This window comes from Colobus angolensis, unplaced genomic scaffold, assembly GCF_000951035.1.
Source record: "Colobus angolensis palliatus isolate OR3802 unplaced genomic scaffold, Cang.pa_1.0 Scaffold630, whole genome shotgun sequence".
Taxonomy (NCBI): Eukaryota; Metazoa; Chordata; class Mammalia; order Primates; family Cercopithecidae; genus Colobus; species Colobus angolensis.
Window position 1 is genome coordinate 281,312 of NW_012119933.1, and position 22,265 is coordinate 303,576.

General features: G+C 45.1%; 1 protein-coding gene across 5 annotated transcripts in view; it reads left to right on the forward strand.

Annotated features, from left to right (window-relative positions):
• SORBS1 (sorbin and SH3 domain containing 1) overlaps nt 1-22,265 on the forward strand; it is a 253,714-nt gene that overhangs the window by 108,780 nt on the left and 122,669 nt on the right. For 3 of the 5 annotated variants that reach the window (XM_011963923.1, XM_011963926.1, XM_011963922.1), the window contains 4 exons: nt 13,379-13,433; nt 17,020-17,085; nt 19,846-19,941; nt 21,938-22,066. In XM_011963923.1, coding sequence (XP_011819313.1) covers nt 13,424-13,433; nt 17,020-17,085; nt 19,846-19,941; nt 21,938-22,066 — 301 coding nt within the window. In that variant the 5' untranslated portion in view covers nt 13,379-13,423. The remainder of the gene's footprint in view (nt 1-13,378; nt 13,434-17,019; nt 17,086-19,845; nt 19,942-21,937; nt 22,067-22,265) is intronic. The other 2 variants (XM_011963925.1, XM_011963927.1) reach the window with 1 other exon arrangement.

Sequence of the window (22,265 nt, forward strand, 5' to 3'; positions counted from 1 at the left end):
TTTCCCCGTGTTAGCCAGGATGGTCTCGATCTCCTGACCTCGTGATCCGCCCGTCTCGGCCTCCCAAAGTGCTGGGATTACAGGCTTGAACCACCGCGCCTGGCCAAGTCTTTTAAATATGATGCTTTTTATCAAGAATGTCCTTCATTGCCAGACTTGGCATAGGAAGGCAGACCTGGAAACTTTTGACTATTTGGTTCTTGAATCCTGCTTCAGTTCATAAAACCTGACGTTTGGTACAGGTAAGTATTAGTAATATGAACCTCATAATCAGATATACAATGATCACATTCATTAGTCTGTTAAAATAATAAAGGATACCAAAGAATAGACCCAATACCTTTGCTAGAATACTTTTCCTTTTATAACACAACAATTTACAGTGTTTCTTATATACAATTATCTCTCAGTATGAAACAGAGGTTGGTCCAGGACCCCACGCATACCCAAATCTGAGCAGACTTATGTCCTGCAGTGGGCCCTGCAGTACTCACAGGCAGGAAAAACTGGCCGTCCACATGTGCAGCTTGCACTTCCTACAATGCTGTATTTTTGATCCGAGTTTGGCTGAAAAAAATCTACATATAAGTGGACCCTCACAGCTGAAATATGTGTTGTTCAAGGGTCAACTGTATTTTCAAATTTAATCTTAACCACTTAATGGGCCGGGCGCAGTGGCTCATGCCTGTAATCCCAGCACTTTGGGAGACCCAGGTGGGTGAATCACCTGAGGTCAGGAGTTCGAGACCAGCCTGGCCAACATGGCGAAACCCTGTCTCTACTAAGAATACAAAAACTAGCCAGGTGTGGTGGCAGGCGCCTGTAGTCCCAGCTACTAGGGAGGTTGAGGCAGGAGAATTGCTTCCACCTGGGAGGTGGAGGTTGCAGTGAGCCAAGATTGTGCCACTGCACTCCAGCCTGGGCAACAGAGCGAGACTCCATCTCAAAAAAACAAAACAAAACAAAACAAACAAAAAAAACACACTTAATGTAAGTAGGGTTTTTCATTTTGTTTTTGTTTTTTTGAGACAGTCTTACTCTGCCACCCAGGCTGGAGTGCAGTAGCACCATCTTGGTTTACTGCAACCTCTGCCTCCCAGATTCAAGAGATTCTCATGCCTCAGCCTCCCAAATAGCTGGGACTACAGGTGCGCACCACAACACCTGGCTAATTTTTGTATTTTTAGTAGAGACAGGGTTTCACCATGTTGGCCAGGCTGGTCTCGAACTCCTGACCTCAAATAATCCACCTGCCTTGGCCTCTCATAGTACTGGGATTATAGGTGTGAGCCACCATACCCAGACTTAAAGTAGTATTTTAAATTCCCTTTTATGGATGAATAAACCGAGACTGACAAATTAAGGGACTTCTCAATTTGCACAGCCCTGCCAAAGTTTGTATTCTAATTGACTTCTTCTTACCCAGCTTTTTGCTGCTTTCCTGCAGCCACCAGGCACATATACAACTCAAGTCAGAAGTGTGTGCCAGATGCCAACTGAGCCAGAGTCCTTGTAAGCCTATAATATAGGCAAATTGTATGTATGTGTATGTGTATGTGTGTTTGTATAAATATAAACACAGAGATACTAATTTTTATATATTAATATATAAATGTATAATGCCAACCTATTTCTAAGTAGTCTGGGAGACAATATAGATTAAAAAAAAATACTTTCATTGAATTTTTGCTGTGAGCTTGATATTATGTTGAATGTTTTAGTGGTTTTATCTTGGTTTGAAGAAAACTCATTACAGAAATTTGTATTGTAATTTCAGTGGTTGGATGTCGTCGCTTTTATACCTGATATATTCAAAAGTTGCCTAAAATTAGGGTAAAAATAAATGAGGATAGGTAAAAGTAGCTAACATGATATATTCACTGGATAAGTGATGGGAGCCAAGGTCTTGCATTTATTACAGTGAGGTGCTAATGATCTGACGTGGTCCATGGCCCCAGAGCCTGTGCTCAGGGCTTATTGATTTTGGGCCTGTGTATATGTGTTCCACCTCAGGTATTGAACAAATGCCACCGAGAAGAGAGCTTTTCTCAGAAAAGACGGTGTTTCCAGTGTTTCGTATTACCCTTTTGGTAGGTTAGTATATATTCAGTTACAAGTTCAAAACTTCTCAAGGAAAATAAGCAATTCCTGAACAAGCCAGTATTATGAACTGAAGTATTTAAGTTATGTATTTGCGAAAGTCCCAAAGTCTTTTTACTGAATGGAGCCTCTGTTCCCTCATTCCTGAGCATGGTATGGGTCTGTACTGCAGATGTCTGTGTAATATATGATGTGGTAAATACATAGCCTCAGGGATTTTGTGGTTTAAAAGAAAAGTTGAGAGGGAACTGTGGATTGTCTGTAGGAGCAGAGCCCTCTCCTGCCATATCAAACCCACCCTGCTTTCCCATTTTCAAGCTCTTAACAGACTGCTTTTCAGCTTTGTAACATTTTTTTCCCAGCCATACACAGTACTTCTTCATCTCGTTTACTTACATTGTGGACTATGGCCCAACCTGGATTCTCCTGAGAATCCAAAATGCTTTCATTCATGACCTCTCACTGGTAGACATTGTATAGCCACTGCTGCAGAAGAAAAATGGCTTCTGTGTTCTGGGCTTGCCTTTGTTATTTTGAGGTTATGTATTTATGATTTAAACAGAGTTAAGATGTCTTGCTTTTATCTCATGAATTTGGGAATCTGCCCTATTTTGAGTTATCTGGATTGTCTAAGGAGGAGGCTCCAAATGTGCTGAATGCCACAGTTAGACAGCTTTGTTTTGGTTCTGTAGACACAACCATATTTGGGAAACACAAATAGGCCAGTTTTTGCTTTTAAGACTTGTCTTGGTTAACAACGCGTGTTTTAGAAACTGTGTGTGCCCGGAGTTTTACATATAAAGGATTTGAGAAGGAGCTCAGGGCTCTGGAATGCCATGAAGTGGGGTTAGAAGCAGGGACTTGGCAGTGAGCAGGCACTGGGAGCAATGGGGTGGTTTGTGTGTTGTCACCTGGCAGCTCCTGCTGACTATTTTAAGATGAAATGTTTTGGTGCGATTGCTTCTTTAGGAAATCTAGCTGAACAGTCGAGTCCGTTTATTGCCCCTTCATCCTCCTAAGGAACTTCATGGGAGTAGTTTGGCTTCATTAAACAAAAGCAATCACTGATGATGAATGTTAGAATCCCACAAGTTCTGTGGAAGATGGCATCAGGTGGCTGTGCCATGTTCTAATGGACATGACTGTCAGTGGCATTTTTAACTTGTCTCCTAGAATTTTTTCTTTCAGGTTCTAAATATTACACAATTGCATATCAAATGTCATGTAAGAGCTAAAAAAGATACTTGTCATTAGGAAAGAAATGTATTATAACCACGTTATAAACAGTTTGGAAAATAGAAACAAAAGTTACCCATAATTCCATGCTACCACAATCACTATTAGAATTTGGACATATTTTCTTTTTACTGTATATATGTGTTTTGCCTATTATGTAATTATAATAACAGAGCCGGGCACAGTGGCTCATGCTTGTAATTCCAGTACTTTGGGAGGCCAAGGTGGGCAGATCACCTGAGGTCAAGAGTTCGAGACTAGCCTGGCCAACATAGTGAAACCGTGTCTCTACTGAAAATACAAAAATTAGCTGGGCATGGTGGTGGGTGCCTGTAGTCCCAGCTACTCACGAGGCTGAGGCAGGAGAATCGCTTGAACCGAGGAGGCGGAGGTTGCAGGGAGCAGAGATCGTGCCACTGCACTTCAGCCTCGGCAACAGAGTAAGACTCCATCTCAAAAAAAAAAAAAAAAAAATTGTAATCACATATGTCACACAGACATACCCCGCTTTAGTCACCTAATCTTATGAGAAGTCTTTTCCCATGTTGTATGGTCAATGTTAGTTTTTCTCATAACTGTTCAGCAGTCCTCCCAGTGGGTATGTGGTCAGGTAATTAGCCCCTCTGTTACTGAACACCAGAGGGTTTCAAGGCTTTCACTATTACTAATAAAGCTATGGTAAACATCTCTGTATGTATAGCATTATTGTCATTCAAGGTTCTTTCTTTAGACTAGATTCTCCTAAAGCACAGGGGTATGAGGTGCATAGCTCTTGGTGTGTATTGCTGAAGATAATGATAAAAATGTAGTGTCATTGGCCATGTAGGAAAAAGCCAATGTCTTTGCATTTGCCCACATTATTAGTTTTAAAAAACCTTTGGACTAATATAAGAAGTAGAAAAAATGGTTAGTCATTTTTTTAGTATATATATATATATATATATATTTTGTTTGTTTGTTTGTTTTGAGACGGAGTGTTACTCTGTCGCCCAGGCTGGAGTGCAGTGGCACGATCTTGGCTAACTACAAGCTCCGCCTCCTGGGTTCACGCCATTCTCCTGCCTCAGCCTCCTGAGTAGCTGGGACTACAGGCGCCCGCCACCACGCCCGGCTAATTTCTTTGTATTTTTTTTAGTAGAGACGGGGTTTCGCTATGTTAGCCCAGATGGTCTCGATCTCCTGACCTCATGATCCACCTACCTCGGCCTCCCAAAGTGCTGGGATTACAGGCGTGAGCCACCCCGCCCGGCCTGTATTTTTTAACTGGTTGGGTTAAGTAAACATTTTCTCATAGATTTGTTTATTATTTGCATTTTGTCTTCTGGGAATCATTTCTTCATGTGTCTAAAAATATTTTTCTTGGCAATTAGTATGATTACATTAGATTAAGGATATTAACCCGTCATTTTGTTTGCTGCAAGCCATGCATTTTAATACGTTAGACAATGTAATATATAATTACAAATTATCTCCTAAATTCTGTTGTTTGAAGCTCAAATAATACTGCATTTATAAGACTTGAAACTGTTTGCGGGGCTGAATTTGCTTATTGGGATAGAAGTCAACATTTTATATTTATTTAAAGGCTCCACTCAAGTATTTTAAAATGATTGCAGATTTATTGGTGGTGAATGTTCTAGCTCCAAATCTGCCCCTTCTCTGGCATGAACCTGGAACGAAAGTTTGATGTTGATAGTGGAGTTTGGGCATGGGCTTTCTGAGTATTGTGATCATAAATAGATCTTATTAAAATGAGTTCTTGGCTAGGTGCAGTGGCTCATGCCTGTAATCCCAGCACTTTGGGAGGCCGAGGTGGGTGGATCACTTGAAGTCAGGAGTTCAAGACCAGCCTGGCCAACATGGTGAAACCCCATCTTTACTAAAAATACAAAAATTAGGCAAGGTGGCACGTGCTTGTAATCCCAGCTACTTGGGAGACTGAGGCACGAGACTCACTTGAACCCAGGGGGCGGAGGTTGCAGTGAACCGAGATTGTGCCACTGCACTCCAGCCTGGATGAGAGGCAAGACTCTGTCTCCAAAATAAAAGAGTTCTTCATCTTCATGACTTTATATGGGGATCAAAACCAAAACTATTTCCAGCCAGTGTAACTACAGAAAATAAAATAAAATAAAAACTAGATGAAAATAAAAACCTTTAGTTTTTGTTGAACCAGTGCATCTGGCTATTGGGATTGGCCTTAAATTTGGGGAGATGAGGGAAAGGGCATTAGTGGGAAGCAACAAGATTGAAGGCTTAGAAATGGGAACTCTTATCATAATTCAGTAGGAATAGCAAGTATGGTACATGTAGAGTTTAGGACTCATGGGAGGATGTGAGGGAGATGAGACTGGAAAAATAACTGGGACGTGATCCTGCAGGGCCTTATGGCACGTTAAATTTGGACTTGAATTTTTAGATCAGTGTTTCCAAAAGTGTGACATTTGAGGTGATTTTAGAAGGTATGTCAATGAACATTGGGACATTTTGGTATTTACTCATTCCTTGATTCTCTCTCTCATTGTGCTCCCATGACACTTAAGCCAGATTGCTAGCAGAAGGGTTATCCCATTGTATTATATTTAAAAGGGCCATGTCTGCCACCCTACAACCCTTGATGGCCTCAAAGACAGCAGTCCTGTCTGATCATGTTGGCCCCCACTGGGCCAAGCACTTTCCTGGATGCAAAGTAGGTACTAAAGAATTGTTTTTGAATTGTATCATCAGGCCTGTGTTTTCAATATAAAACTCTTTCCTGGAAGCTTTGTTGCCTTTCCCTTGCCCACCATACTGCCCAGCCAACCCCTCTGAGTGTATAGGAGCCCTGTGGATTTTTTTTTCCCCGTTGAAATTTGACCCAGGTTGAAGTGAAAGCTGGGGGAGTACATAGGTGGGTGCCAGCACAGTGGCTGGAGGGGGCTCATGGAACCTCCTTCCAACACAGCTGGAATACCAGGAAAATTAACCTACATAGATGCTTCTGGTTCTAAAGAAGTGAGCATGTAGTTGAAACAGAATAAAGACCAGCCTAGGGCCCTCTGGCTCCCTAAACTCCTGAAGAACTGCAGAGGCCCTGTTCTAGAAGGATCCTCATGGCCCAATGTAAATCAGTTCACAGTGACACTTAGAAATCAAGACCAGAAAGTGTGGGGAGGAGGAAGGAGTTAACTGTCTTAAATGCAGTGGAAAGATCAGTGAGGCCCGGACCAGTGCAGAAACCGTTGGACTTGGCCATGCATGTGCACTGGAAGCCTTTCTGAAGGCCATTTCAGATAATTGGTTAGAACGGAAACCGAGTTGGAGGGACTCCAGGAGGAAATGAGAGGATGTGGAGGATGGCCTTTCTGATGTGTTTTCCTATTGCTCCCTCTCCAGAAACATTGGTCTTTTTACAGAAACTTCGTGCTTGTTGTGTTCTGAGCTCCCAGGAGTGTCATGGGATTCTAGACTGAAGTTAATGTCAGGGTCAAGTTTATCCCACTTTCTTCCCCTTGAAAGGAAGTATCAGCGACTCAGTGTTTATCCTTTCTGGCTTCTGAAGAACCTTCTGCACCCTTTGCAATAATGTAGAGGGTGCATTTGAAGAGAAATGACACTAATAGAGATTGAGAAGGGAAGGTGCTGTTGAAAAATTGGAGAAACGTGTCTCTGCTAGTGGATCCGCAAAGTAGAAAGAAATAAGGCCAAGCATTTATTCTGGGGCTCTGTGCGCTGTCTCTATTCTTTTCAAGCTGTTGGAAGTAGCTGTACCTATATAAAATCAAGTCCCAGATTAGATTTTTTTTTTTTTTAAATACAGGGTCTCACTCTGTTACCCAGGCAGTGACGCGATCTTGGCTCACTGCAACCTCTGCCTCCTGGGTCCAAGCGACCCTCCCACCTCAGCCTCCAGAGTAGCTGGGACTACGGGTGTGCACCACCACGGGTGGCTAATTTTTGTATTTTTGGTGGAGACGGGGCATCCCCATGTTACCCAGGCTGGTCTCGAACTCCAGACTCAAGCAGTCTGCCTGCCTTGGCCTCCCAAGTGCTGGGATTACAGGTGTGAGCCATGGCGCCCAGTATCAGACTGGGTTTTCTTTCTTTTTTTTTGTTTTGAGACAGAGTCTTGTTCTGTCACCCAGGTTGGAGTACAGTGGTGTGAGCTCAGCTCACTGCAACCTCCACCTCCCAAGTTCAAGTGATTGTCCTGCCTCTGCCTCCAGAGTAGCTGGGACTACAGGCGTCCACCACCATGATTGGTTAATTTTTGTATTTTTAGTAGAGATGGGTTTCCCCCTGTTGGCCAGGCTGGTCTTGAACTCCTGACCTCAAGTGATCTGCCCACCTCGGCCTCCCAAGGTTCTGGGATTATAGGCGTGAGTCATTGCACCCGGCCCAAGATTGGATTTTAAAGCTAAGGCATAACCAGCATTTTGTACAAGTGGGAAGCTGGCTCCCTTTTAAGGAGCCACAGTGGAGTTAAGGAGGCTCTTGGCTATCTTGAAGGTAAGACTCTGAAGTTAGGTTCTGAAGGTTAAACAGGTATGAGAAAGGCCATGACTGAGCACCTCCTGCATGCCCAGTGCTGAGAATGATGTAGTTTTTCCTTTCCAGATATTTACAATCTATTGTTGGGGATTGGGGAGCTATGGAGGCAAAACACCATAGTGCATAGGAGAAGCTGGAGCATGCTGGCTAGGAGATTTAAAGGCTCTTTGTTTTCCAAGAACCTTTGCAGGACCTTGAATTCATTTTTACAGACATACTCAATTTCTCCCTAGTCATATATCCCTAAACTATCCATATAAGGACCTTCTTTCCTTTCCCAGTAACCAACCCATATTTAGTTGATTGTTTTTCAGCTGGAAGCATGAGTATAAAGTTGACTTTTTAGTAATTAATCACTTTGTGTCATCAAAACTTGTCTTAGTATAGGGTCCTGGAATTGGCGGGGTGGGTGGACAATATGGAAAGGTTAATTATCTGGATGCTTTCTTAACGACTCTGGCCACTTCACATCTTGTTCTTCTCATGGAATGTCTGTGTTGATGCCGTGGTACTTTGACCAAGTACGGCAGGTCCAAGCAGCTCAAAGCGTAGAATGGCGGTTTGATCCCCCACGGGCACACCCAAGCTGTAACACTGCGTCGGCTCCTGCAACTCACTAAGGGAATTAACTGCCCACTTGTAGTTGTCTGATTTTGCCACTAGATGGTACACTGTTCGTCCTTTTGGCTTTTACCCAAAGGTGCCTGGCTCATTTGGAGGGGGGACTTGTAAGAGACATTCCAAAGTCATGCCATCATGTACTCAACCAAATCAGGCTCTTTACAGCTTAGTTTTTAAATAAATATTAAGTGTTAGAGGTTTTTTATGTAAAATAAACTCTCAAGTTCTCATCTGATTGTAATGACCCTTATTATCTCTAAATAAACAGCAGGGACTAGACTATGATTTTCAAAGCTTTCAGTGTTCTGGTCAAGCTCAGTTTGTGTAGTTTCATGGATGCATCCTCACTTCCCAGGCTCTGAGCACTTAAGGTTGTAGAGACACAACCACTGCCAAGCCACTTGGGATTCAGATCTGGTCAGCCTCATGTCAGGAGACAGGAATGAAGATTCTCCTCTTCAGATGAAACCTTGGAGACTTCTCCCTCCCATCTTCTACTGGTCAAAGTTCTTGGGTGGCAGATAACCAGAAACCACCTCTGGTGAACTCAAACTGAAAAGGGATTTATTGGAAGATCTTGGGTAGTTCACGGAGTTTATGGAAGGTTGGAGAACTGCACTCAGAACTGGGGCAGGAATTCCAGGAGGCTGAGCTGGCTGGGATCAGAGCCAGAATCAGGCCCTGGAATAGTCTGGATAGGACGTTGCTGCTGTTGCCACCACAGGGGAGGACTGGACACGGGGCACTGTCCTTGGCACTGCTGCCATTGCTGCAGTTCCTTTTCTTCAATCAGCCCGTTCACCCTCAGCACTTTTAATTTTATTTTAAACTATCCCTTGTTTGTTAGTATCACCTGCTGGAGATTTAATCGCCAGAGTGAACACACCACAGAACCTGCTACTCGAAAAGTCCTCGTGTGCAAGAGCTGGTACTCACTGTGCATTGTCATTGTCACGTACTATCGTCATACTAGGTCTTAAAATATCAGAGTAGTCTGTCAACACCCAGGATCCATTCTCCTTCTACCCTCTAACCATCCAGCCATTAAATGGTTAATAGCAGGCACAGGGAGGGGCCTCCCAGAGAGTGCTACAACTGGTGTCTGCTCCAGTTGGTAGACATTTGTGGCAAAATGATGGTTAAATATTTTGAAGATTATCTCTGACCGTGTCTGTTTTAGGTCAGTTTGTAAGTAAGAGGGGCTGACACTTAGTAGTTTCTATATTGAGAAATGTGAAATGTGCAAAGGGCTACCTGCATATGACAGTGATTACTCATCATGTGTGAGTTGAGGTATCCCTTTTTGTTTGGTTCATAAGACATCTCCATTCATTTCTTCTCCAGCCTAAGAATGCTGTGTGCTTTGTACTTGTTTTTTAAATTAAGATGAATTAAACTATACAAAGGGAATTGGTAAATGGATTATGGAGTGTTATTACAATGAAATACAGCCATTAAAATGATGGATATGCTGACTATATAAAATCCTAGAAAAATGTTAATGAAATATTTGATTTAAAAATTAGAACACAAAGCTGTCCAGATAGTATGTTTACAGCAGTGTACATGCTATTTATGTATCTAGAGGCTAGAAAGGACTCATAAAAGAATGAAAATGGTTTCAGCTAAGATAGCTACACAGTTGAATCAAGATTTCCTCAATACTGCTTTAAAAATTGAGGAAAGGCCAGCTGCAGTGGCTCACACCTGTAATCCCCGCACTTTTAGAGACTGAGGCAGGAGGATCGCTTGAGGCCAGGAGTTGAGGCCAGCCTGGGCAATAGAGAGACCCCATCTCTAAAAAATTAAAATTTAAAAAAGTAGCCACGTGTGGTGGTGCACAACTGGTCCCAGCTACTTGGGAGGCTGACGTGGGAGGACTGCTTGAGCCCAGGAGGTTGAGGCTCCAGTGAACCGTGATCACACCAGTGCACTCCAGCCTGGGTGATAGTGCAAGATCCTGTCTCAAAAAAAAAGAAAAAAATAAGGAATAAAAACCTTAACATAATACAATTGCTCATGAAAATTGTTTATAAAATAAAAGCATTTGGATGGTATCACAACAACCCTTTTGATCCTGGGAGACAAACTAAAGTATCAAAAAATTAGGATTGGAAAACATGAGGACATACAGATAACAGCAGGTTGTGTGTTTCTCAATTGAAAGAACAGATGTTTCCACCGCTTGGAAAACTGGCTGTGTGGACAGCTATTGAAGGTCATAGATAGTCTCAGATGTATTTGACAGTGACAGAGGCAAAGTTACTGCTGATTTGGGCTGCAGAGATGGACTTAGGATGATTTCCTTTTCATCCCTAGCATTCTACTCTGTTAATTACAAGGACAGTAAGCAAAGCAACCATCCAGAAAGGAAATCAGTGTCCAACTTCAGCTTTTTTAAAAAAAGAAGCTAAAGCATGTCTCCTTTTGCAGACCTTCATACCGTATCTTCACATCCCTATTACAGAATTTGTGAACAGGAGCTTTCCTCTGCATCATTGCTTCTCACACCTTAAAATGCAAAGAGAGCACCTGGAATTTTGTTAAAATGCCCATTCTGATTCAGTAGGTACAAGATGGAGTCTGAGCTTCTGTGTATTCTTTACCTTTCTTTTTTTTTTTTTTTTTGGAGATGGAGTCTCACTCTGTCACCCAGGCTGGAGTGCAGTGGCACATATGAACTAGGTTCACTGCAACTTCTGCCTCCCAGGTTCAAGCAATTCTCCTGCCGCAGCCTCCCGAGTAGCTAAGATTACAGGCACCCACCACCACACCCAGCTGATTTTGTATTTTAGTAGAGACAGGGTTTCACCATGTTGCCCAGGGTGGTCTCGAACTCCTGACCTCAGGTGATCAGCCCAACTTGGCCTTCCAAAGTGCTGGAATTATAGGCGTGACTCACCACGCCTGGCCACTTCTGCATTTTCAGTAAGCTCCCAGCTAATGTGAATGCTGCTGGCCTGTGGACCACACTTGAAATATCAAGGTTCTGCATATCCCAAGGACTTGTTTTTCAGATTGTGTGACCTTCAGATTAGTCGAAGTATGTACAAGACTTGTACTTTGAAAAAACTATAAAACATTACCAAGAGAAATTAAAGAAGACCTGGATAAAGGGAGAGATAGGTCATACTCATGAAACGGAAGACTTGATATTGTTAAAAATGTTAGTTTTTCACAGATTCAACACGATTCCAGTTAAAATCTGAACAGACTTTTTTTGGTAGAAATTGATAAGGTGGTTTTAAACTTTATATGAAAATGCAGAGGACCTAAAGTAGCCAAAATGATTTTGGAAAAAAAACTCAAGTTGGAAGACTCACTGTGTTAGGCTATTCTTGCACAGCTGTAAAGAAATACCAGATACTGGGTCATTTATAAAGAAAAGAGGTTTAATTGGCTCACAGTTCTGTAAGCTAGCTGTACAGGAAGCATGGTGCTGGCATCTGCTCAGCTTCTGGGGAGCCTCAGGAAGCTTCCCATCATGGTGCAAGGCAAAGGGGGAGCAGGAGTGTCACACAACAAGAGCATAATTAAGGGTGGGGGAGGTGCCACATACTTTTAAATGACCAGGTCTTGTGAGAACTCGCTATTGCAAAGATAGCACCAGGCCATGAGGGATCCACCCCCATGATTCAAACACCTCCCACCAGGCCCACCTCCAACATCCGGGATTACATTTTAACATGAGATTTGGGCAGGGACAAATATCCAAACTCTATCACTCGCATTACCTGATTTCAAGGCTATGTAAAACTATAGTAATCAAGACAGTGAGTTATTAGATAAAGACAGCTCACTGAAATAGAAGAGAGTCCAGAAATTGACCTAGCCGTATCTAACCAGTTGCTTTTCAGAAGTGTTACGCTAAACAGGAGAAGCCAGATGCAAAGAATTACCTATACGATGATACCATTTATATAAAATCCTGGAAAAGGTAAAACAATAGTAACAGAAAGCAGATCAGTTGTTAACAGGGACCTGAGATGGTACTTGGCTGTAGAGATACACATGGGAACTTTTTGGGGTGATGGAAAGGCTGTATATTGTGATTGCGGTGGTGGTTATAGGATGTATATATTTGTCAAAACTCATCGAATTGTAAAATTAAAATGGATATATTCGGTTGTATGCAAACTATAACTCAATAAAAGATCTAGATATATATTAGGGCATTGTCAGTACAATTTAAGCTTTCTTTGAGACCCTACTAAATTAAGGGGTTATCTATTTGAACATCAGGCATTGGTTCCCACCTCCAGGTGGTAGAGCACAGTGCATAGGAACGGGGCCAGAAAGTCAGGCTGTCTGGGTTCCAGTGTCAGCTCCTCCACTGCGGCAAGCACACAGCTTCACCTGTCTGTGTCTCGGTTTCCTCATCTGTGTAAACTAACATGATACTAGTGCTTACCTCCTAGGGTTGTGAGGGTCAAATGCATTAATATATTTAAAGCATTTAGAACATTTCCTTGTGCATAGTAAGCTGTGTATAAGCATTCAGTATGATCAGTAAGTTCTCAAATCAGTTTGTGTCGTGATTTTACCTCTTTCTCCTAAAACGTGTTTTTTCCCCTTTCCTTTACCCTCTCTTTAAACCACTTGCACTCATGTAGCTTGAGGTTTTTTTTATAGAATGTTAGAGCTGAAAGGGATCTCGGATAACATTAGCATCAAGTATGGGCAACAAAACTGAAACCAGTGAGGTTGAGTGATGTGCCCAAGGTCACAATAATATGTGGGTGACCATGAACCAGAAGCCTGGCCAGGTGACTCCTGGTTCAGCTCTGTTTTATCAAGGGTTACAGTGTTTGCATTTTTAATACTAACCATTGGGATTTATCGCGAACCTGCCATTCATCAATTGCATTGTGTGGTGTTTGTTTTTCTACAGAGCAGTTCAGAGCCCCAGTTGCAGACGACTTGTCCTGCCACCACCATGAGCTCTGGTAAGTCATTTTAAACTCATCTTTCTCTCATCTACCAAACTGGGCCGTTTACCCAGATTTCCCACGCACCCCAAAGGCCCCACTCTGGCATTATATTTTTTATTTTTTGCAACCTGGGTGAATGCCAAAGCTTTGTCATAAGTTGTCATCATCACTATCATCACCTTCATGGTTAATGATTTTTTGAGTGCCTACTACTATTGCCAAAGAACTGTGCTATACACTTTACATGCACATTAGCCCTCTCTTTATTGAGATGTAACTGGCATACTATAAACCACAGATATTTTAAGTATACAATTTGATAAAATTTGACATGTGTGTACACTTCCATGGCATTTCGTAATCTGAGTGACTGCAGCAAAAGTAAACTGAGTGGCCATAATTGCCCCAGGATATGAACTAATCTAATGCTTCCTTCATCCAGGCTAGTAGAGCAGTTTGCTCCCTCTTTTGCTTTGCCTTTGGTAGTAGAAGTCAAGACCTAAAGAAATAATCAGTTTTGAGTATTTTTAGTTTTGAGCTGAGGTAGAAAACGTGGGTTAGGGAAGACAGAGATGGGAACAGATCCCTGCTCATCATGCAGCCAAGAGCTGTTAGCTTTCCAACCCAGAATTGGAGCAGAGAAGTTTCCATCTGGAGATTAAGCCCCACCTAGGCTACTGAGCATGCCCTGGAGCCTCCTGAGACCTGCAGGTGGGGCAGGCTGTGGGGTGGGAAGATGACCCTGTGGATATCTCATTCAGGGGTCTCCCAATCCTGCAGTATTTCGTGAGTGTTGTCAGTGACCTTTGTGCATTAAAAATCACCCTCTTCCATTTATTCGCATACAATACCCTTTTAGCCAAGTTCTGAGCAGGACAGTATGTAGTTAAGACCTAGGAAGGCTCTGGGGTGGAATAGCTGAGGCCCACACCCTGACCTCTTTGTTTACTGGCTGTATAGTCTTGGGCCTGTGGTGGACCCTTCTCTGCATTTTCCTCTGCAAAATGGACTTAAGAAAAGCACCAGTTCATTGGGATTTAGTGAGGATTAAGCGAGGCAATGCTTTTATTTATTTTTTTTTGAGACGAGTCTCGCTCTGTCACCCAGGCTGGAGTGCAGTGGCATGATCTTGGCTCACTCTAGTCTCTGCCTCCTGAGTTCAAGTGATTTTCCTGCCTCAGCCTCCTGAGTAGCTCGGATTACAGGTGCCCACCACCATGCCTGGCTATTTTTTTTGTACTTTTAATAGAGACGGGGTTTCACTATGTTGATCAGGCTGGTCTTGAACTCCTGACCTCAGGTGATCCGCCCCTCTCCGCCACCGTGCCTGGCCTGAGGCAGTGCTTTTAAAGTGCTGGGCTCTGTGTCCAAGGCATGGCAAGGGCTTCATCTTTGGGCTCTTACTGTTATGAGTTCAGAGTTCCTCCCTGCAAAGCCGGGGACTTGGCTTCTTAGCAGTTCCTTGAGTGCTTTTGCTGTGTGCGAAGAGGCCATGCACCTTTTCCCCTCTAAGCAGGCTCAGGTACTGCAAGTAGCTCCTGCTTCATAACTCATTTTTGTCTCTTTGGCTTTTTGCTTTTGTTGTCATTTAAAATAGGCCATGGTGTTTGCCTTTATTTTGTTTTAAACTTTTTCTCTGTAGCCTAAAGCTACTTTCTCATCCAGTGGCAGAACTGGCCTAACTTTGGTTTACTACTCTTGGCATTAAGGGCCAGAGAAGGAGGAAGGGAGAGGCCTGGAAGAAGGGTATGGGTGTGGAAAAGCCCAGGAGACTTCTCCCCAGAATCTCTCTCTCAACGTGGGGGATTGGAAGGAGGCATTGCCTAGGAAGAGTTCAGAAACTCTGGAGCCTTTGACCCGATGATCCCACTCTTGGGAATTTCTATCTTAATTCCAAGGAAACAAAAATATCACCCACATGAAGTGGGGGGTACGAGTAAGTCCGTTATGTGTATTTACTTGATGGAATATTATGCCGCTATTAAAATGGTCATTAGGAGAAAAGTAGCTACATGGGAAATATTTGTTTTAATCGCTGGTGGAAAGAGCAGTGTAAAAATGGTGGATTCTTTTTATTCCAAGTTTGGGCTGGGCTGCCAGTCACCAGGTGAAGTGCTTTACCTGTGTGATCTTGTTACATTCTCCTGGAAAACCCTCACAGGTGGGGCGTGGTTTGCCACCCTCATTACACAGATGGGAAAACCGAGGCCCTGAGGGGTTAATAATATGGCCGGGATCACTCAGCTAGTGTGTGCTGTTGCTGAATCAAACTCAGGAAGCTAGACACCAACATTGTGCTCTAGAGGTTTGAGTTTCAGGAGATGGAGTTACTAATTTTTAAATACCTTTCCAAAATTTCAAGTTTGGTTGTTATATTTAATTAAAAGAAAGGAAGAACATGGGGCTGTGCCTGCTGGTAGCTCAGAGGCTGCCCCACACTAGCCTGGGGAGGCCTGGAGCAAGGCCTACAATCACAGAAGGAACTAGAGCAGGTACTTGGATTTCTGGCCTTCTCACCAGCACCCTTCTTCCACCCATCTCAGAAATCAGAGCTCAAGGAAGACTCTGACATCTAGAAGAGTTAGCCTTCACCTATAGGTGGGTGTGGGCAATTAACAGGCCACAGCCTGTGGAGCCAGCATGGGGAAGTCCAGGCACCAGGTGGGGCAGTGGCCCTGCTCGTGTATGGCCACTGGCAGCATCCAGACTGGCCTGTCAGTGTGGCTTATAGCAGGCGACCCCCATTTTGGGAGGCTGATTGTTAAGGGCCTAGGTAAGGTGACTTAGGTCTCAGCCTAATGAATTACAGGGGTGTGGGACTAAGCTTCAGTCCCAGCATTTGGAGAAATAGAATATATGTATATACATATGTATGTATGTATATATCAGGAAACCCAAATGTTTATCCCATTTGGGGAGGAAGAAGATGAGCTGTGAGATGGGCAGAGCAGAGTTCAAATTTCAGCTTAGTGATCTTGGGCAGGCCTGGAATCCTCTCTGCCTCAATTTTCTTATCTATAAAATAGGCATTCCTAACTCCTAGTTCTGGAGGTCTGGGTCTTATGGATAAAATGAGATGCTAATTATGCAATGCTAAGCATGGATCCTCAGACCTGGGCAAGTCAGTGTTTAAAAACCCATAGCTAGTTGTGATTATGTTTGTAGCTTGGTTAACTCTGGGCTTGGAGGGGTTCCTCCAAGCACACATGTCCCAGGGCAACAGGGCCTGCCGGCCTGCCTTCCTCGGCCTGCCTCTATCTATTTTGGGATGGGGACCTGGGTGGGGCTTAGGCTGCAGGTGAGCAGGGATGGTCTCAGCTTCTGTAACTGAGCAGAACTCAGGAAAGTCTCAGCCAACCCAGAGGACATGACATCTGAGGGGAGCCCCAGGGATGCGTGGAATTTCCATCAGGTGAGAAGGGAGGATGAAACATTCTCGGCAGAGGGCCTCTTAGGAACCGAGGCCTAGAGGTCTGAAAGTACCTGGGCAGGACCCCTCTGCTTCTTCCTGACTCCGACCCCAGCACCTTCTGCCATGCAGGACTCAGTAAGTGCTGGGGCAATTTACTCACAAACTTCATGCTGTCTTTCTTTCTTGCAGAATGTGATGGTGGTTCCAAAGCTGTGGTGAATGGCTTGGCACCTGGCAGCAATGGTCAAGACAAAGGTAAGGTTCTTGGACAGAAGTCTGGATTGGTACTGGAAAGCATTTCTAAAGATGTGGAGTATGTCAGGCCGGGGCCATCCCATCTGCCTGGTGCGAACATCATTGGCCTAACCAAGCCATAAACTGGGGACCTGTTCCCTACACTGATTTTCTGAGACCTGGAGCCTGTTCTTGCATTTCGGGAGTCTGAGGCTGCCATTTTCCCACTATGAGGTATTAAAAACTTTCCCTAGCACACAAGGATGCTGTGACTGACAGATCAGGCACGTGGACCAATGCATACTTCATGCCTGGTACAGATGGCATTTATCAGCCTGAAATATCCCTTGCTCAGCCTTTCACCTTCACCTATAATAAACAGTGATGTGTTCACAGTCCTGACCCTAAGGTAAGAGCCTAAATCATTAAAATAAATTATTTCAGTGGCATTAATTTAATGCACATCCTCTCATAGTTTCAGTTTTTAAAAATTTTAGGATAAAACATTTAAATGTGAAATGAGTGATGGATGTGATGAATGACCTTTGAGGTCCTGCTTGGCCTGGAGACTTTCATCCTGACCTCAGTGTGGCTGAGCAGATAGCCTGGCTACGGGGCTCGCAGTGCCACTTTTACTGAGTGGTGTGATGGACACTCAAGCTGGAGTGACAAGGCATGGGTTCAAGTCCCAGCTCTGCCACCATGAACAGGACATCTTGAGAGGCCCTTTATCTTTGTGGGTGTGGGTTCCCTTATCTACAAGATGAGGGAACTTATGCTCTGCCATATTTATTTCTGCTTCAAATTCAGAATTGGAATGAATGCTCATCCAGCTAAATTTTATGGTATACAAGAGGAAGGGCTAGAATCCTCACATTGGGCATTTAAGTCAAGATGCATCTCAAAGAATAATTTCAAACAATTTGGCATTTTGATCTGTGTAATTTCCATCTGGGTCAACAGAGTGTTCCTTTTAAGACAAGGCAAAGTGTGAACTAAGAGGAACCAGCGTAGAGGGTATGCCCAGAGACTAGGAGGGGCTGTGGTGTGGGGGTGGGTTCCTTGGTGGCCGGAGGGGACCTGCCATGCTCCTGTTCTTGCCTCCCTGCCTGGTCGCCCCTCTGCACCCATGGTGTGGGGCCCTGGACAGTCTCGACCCAGTTGCACTTAGGGAACTCTGAGGGGCAGTGCCTGTGGAGTGGCTGCAGGCATGTGTTTAGCATCCAGTGAGGAGCATGGAGAGGGGTGGGGGCCTTATTAGTTTAAAGCTGTGGAGTCATCGACCCCATCCATGTGAACTCATTTATACAAGAGACTTAAGGCATGTGGGGGAGGGTGGCAGGTGGAGTGGGTCCCACTCTCTCCTTGGTGAGACTCACCTTTGTCTGCAAACAAGCAGGCAGGGGTGACCTGAAGGGCATCAGGGTGGCCTGAGGTCACTGAACCAGAGCTGGGATAGCTGAGCTCCAGTCTCAGCCTCTCTGCTTGAGAACTGAATGAGCCTGAGCAGTTCGCTGAGCCTCTTGCTTCTTCCCCTGAAAATGGTTACAAAAGTCTCCCCCAAGCCCATCTCCCAGGTGGAGCAGACAGGAAGATGCTGTGAGAGCACATTTGTGTCTTAATCCATGCAGGAGCGTCGTTAGCAACCTAGTCATTAATGACCAGGCGCCGTGTGACTGCCTCATGCCTTAGGAGGTGAGCTGACAGCAGGCTGGACTGGAAGGTGCACCGTCCCTGGCCGACATGCCTCCCTTCTGTTGCCTTGACAGGCTCACCAATGCTGACTCTGCAGTGGCGGTCTTGTTTCCAGACAGCCCTACCCGCTGTGTTTCTGTAGATAGGCGGCCACAGTTGACTCTGGCACCTTCACACAGAGCTCCCATCCCTCTTTATGTGCTGCCCTTAAAAGAGAGGGTGAGGGGAGGCCTCACAACAGGCTCAGTGTAAGGGGAGTTAGGGGACGTGCCTACCATGAGATTACAGAATCTGGGCAGGCAGGGAGCCCAGAGACCCTGCTGATAGATAAGTTAGAACACCCAGGATGTTCGAGTGGTGGCCTTCACCGTGTCCCAGGCAGGCATCCCTGCTCTGCCGTAGCTCAGCTGGGCACTGGGGTCCTGGGCTGTGCACTTGGGTGCTGCCCCGGAGACTACATATGCACTTGGACACTTGGCACCTCCTGACCAGGAAAGGGTGGGTTTGAGCAAGGCCATCTGCTGTTTAACAGATGGAGGTTCTGATTTGCTTGGGGCCAGAGGGCTACAATTGTCAGAGCAGGCACAAGACCCCAGAAGTTATGCTATGGCGGAAGTAGCTTTGATGGCTGAAGGGACCAGGCAACTCACGATCTTGTTCCTTCGTTCTTGCACTCATCTGCAGCCCATGGGCCACCGCCCTCCTCCTTGGAACCCCCTCCCCAGCATTCTCCCAGGAGGCCCTGTGGACCCTGAGTGCTCTCCCCTTCCTCTGGTTTGCCAGGCCATCTGTGTGCCTCTGTAAATCTTTGTCCAGAGCCTTGGCAAGCTCCTGGTGTGGCAGGAGGCACCGATCAACGCTGACCAGCTGCATTTGGGTGATGGTTGGAGGGGAGGGGTCTGTTGTCTTGGCCTAGAACTCTAAAGAGAGAAAGCAGGTTATTTTTAATTACTGCATCTACTGCCCTTTGTATTGTTCTTGTTGTGTGGGCGACTTCCTCCTATTGTCCCTGCCCAGTTCCTCAACTGCCTGAGTGTTTCCCAAATGTTCTTTCTGGATGCACCATTTACCCTTTTGTGTTTTCAGCAACTGCCGACCCTTTACGTGCACGCTCTATTTCTGCTGTTAAAATCATTCCTGTGAAGACAGTGAAAAACGCCTCAGGCCTAGTTCTCCCTACAGGTATCTCCTTGGGTCGGTTTATTTTCTCTAATTGTGAGCGGATCATGGCATGGTTTTCCTTTCTTCTTTTCTTCTAACACGCACTTTGAGCTGAATCGTTGCATGTTTAGTAGGCATTCCGTCTCACTTCCTCAGCTTGCTTCCTTACTTCTTCTGCGTACGTGAATGTCTGTGTGTGTTTTCCTGGGAGCCAGCGAATGTGGGGAAGAACTGAGGACAGAGGCCTCGCCCCTCTTTTCTTTAGGAGAAGGGTCAGTCTGGAGGCTCAGCTTTCCCTTTGGGATGAGTCTGAGGTGCATGGACATCCTAGGCTCTCCCTAGAGGTTTCCAACTCCCAGTACTTCAGCAAAAACTGCAGTCTCCCTGAGAATTAACCTGGTGTCACAAAGAACCTCTGAATGACTGAATTTGAAGCAGCTGCCTTAGGTGCCAAGCTAGACTTGCGTCTGATGCTCACCGGGCCATCCGCAGTTTTACCTGCAGCCCCTTCCTGCCTCTCCCCTCCAGGGGGTGGGGGAGTACAGTTCAGATGTCAGCTCCGGCTCATGGCTTCCTTCTGTACAAAGTGGGACACACGAGGCCTACACAGTACTTTATCCAATGGTGCTTTCAGAAGTAACTGGGCTGTGTGTCCGGGAACCTATGGATGGGCTGCATCCATCAGTGTGCCCCTCATCCTTTTGAAGTGTTTTCCCAATAGTTTGGTGACATCAGTCACTTAGCCTCTTGATAGAGTTGGAGAAGTCAGATGCTCTCCAAGGCTGAAACTTGCCCCGCCACACGCTGTGCGTTTTGTGCATTGCGTTCAATACAAGAGGTGCTGACGAGGCAGGTCCATTCTCTTGTCTAACATTGATGATCATTCTCCCTGAGTTGTTGGAAGTGGGCTGCTGGCGTGGAAAGCAAGGGGAGAAGAGGCTTTGCTTCTCTCTGCCCTCGGACGGGAATGGGGATGAGTCGGGTGTCTGAACTCATATCCTGCCCAGACGTACACCTTGAACATCAACCTGTAATCCTAATTGTGACAATTTTAGGTCAGGGATCTAGGCTGTGGGCAGTCTGAAAACAAAACAAAACTGTGGCGTTCTGCATAGCTCAGCTGCACAAAAAGAAACACTCAGTGCGTGTGCCTCCCAGAACTGTGTGGTCTGCCCCGGTTCCCTGCCTCCGCGACTGATTTCCTGCAGGATGGCATTCAGATCTTTTGAAGCGTATTTTGAAATCTTTCTCAAGGAAACTCGCGAAGTTGACCCGCGTCTGTTATTAGGCCCTAGTGAAACTGTAGGAGCTGCCAGGACCCTGTGAAGACAGCTGAGGCTCGGTGGACACTGCTCATTGAAGGATTTAGCCTTCCAGGTCGTTTTTGTTGCTGTGAGTTTTCTTTGTTATGTTTGAAAAGTGAGGCTGTCACTCGTGAGCTTTCTTGCCAGGTAGCATATCCTTCTGTCTCAGCATTTCGGGAGTCTTGACTTGCTAATCCAAGGAGATTTGCTTTTCCTTTTCCCACTGGAAAACTGCAAGGAGTAGTTGTTCTCCATGGAACTGCCCCCGCCCCCCCAACTTCCTTAGTTGCCAACTTGGTCTTCAATGAGAAGAATGGTCTGGAAGCTTGAAACGTCTTTCATAAACTCTTTCTTGAACTGTGCCTTACTAACTGGTCAGAAGTCTGCTCGCCAACCTAAACTTCATTTAATTAAAGGAATAAATCCGCTTTCATTTTGAAATGTTTTCAGCTGATATTATAACTCATCCATTTACTCAGAACTCACCATTGCCGCCATGTTCCCCTAACTTCCTGATGCACAGTAAACCTCTGAAAACTTGCCCCTCTCCACCACCCACAGATTAATTTCTTTGACCATGAGTGTTCAAAGACTTCGCGTGGCTGTAACCAGGTTCATCTCATTCCCCAGTTGTAACAATTTGCTAACCAACTGTCCTTTAAGCCTTCAGGAGTCTTGGATTCAGTCTTCAATTTTGGACCTTTTCTTTTCAGACATGGATCCTACAAAAATCTGCACTGGGAAGGGAGCGGTGACTCTCCGGGCCTCGTCTTCCTACAGGGAAACCCCAAGCAGTAGCCCTGTGAGCCCTCAGGAAACGCCGCAACACGAAAGCAAACCAGGTGCCCTGAGGCTGGGGGAAGGTGTGCAGAGCCACGTGGGAAGGGCGGGAGGAGGCTCTGGTGTTTTTGTTCAGGAGGGTGTGAGTTCATCAGAGAACTCTGGGTTCTCTTAGGGACCCCTGGGACACTCAGCTCCTTTGGATGGGTAGCGGTCAAAGCTTCAAACTGGTAGTCACATGCTGCAGGTGAAGGCACAGCA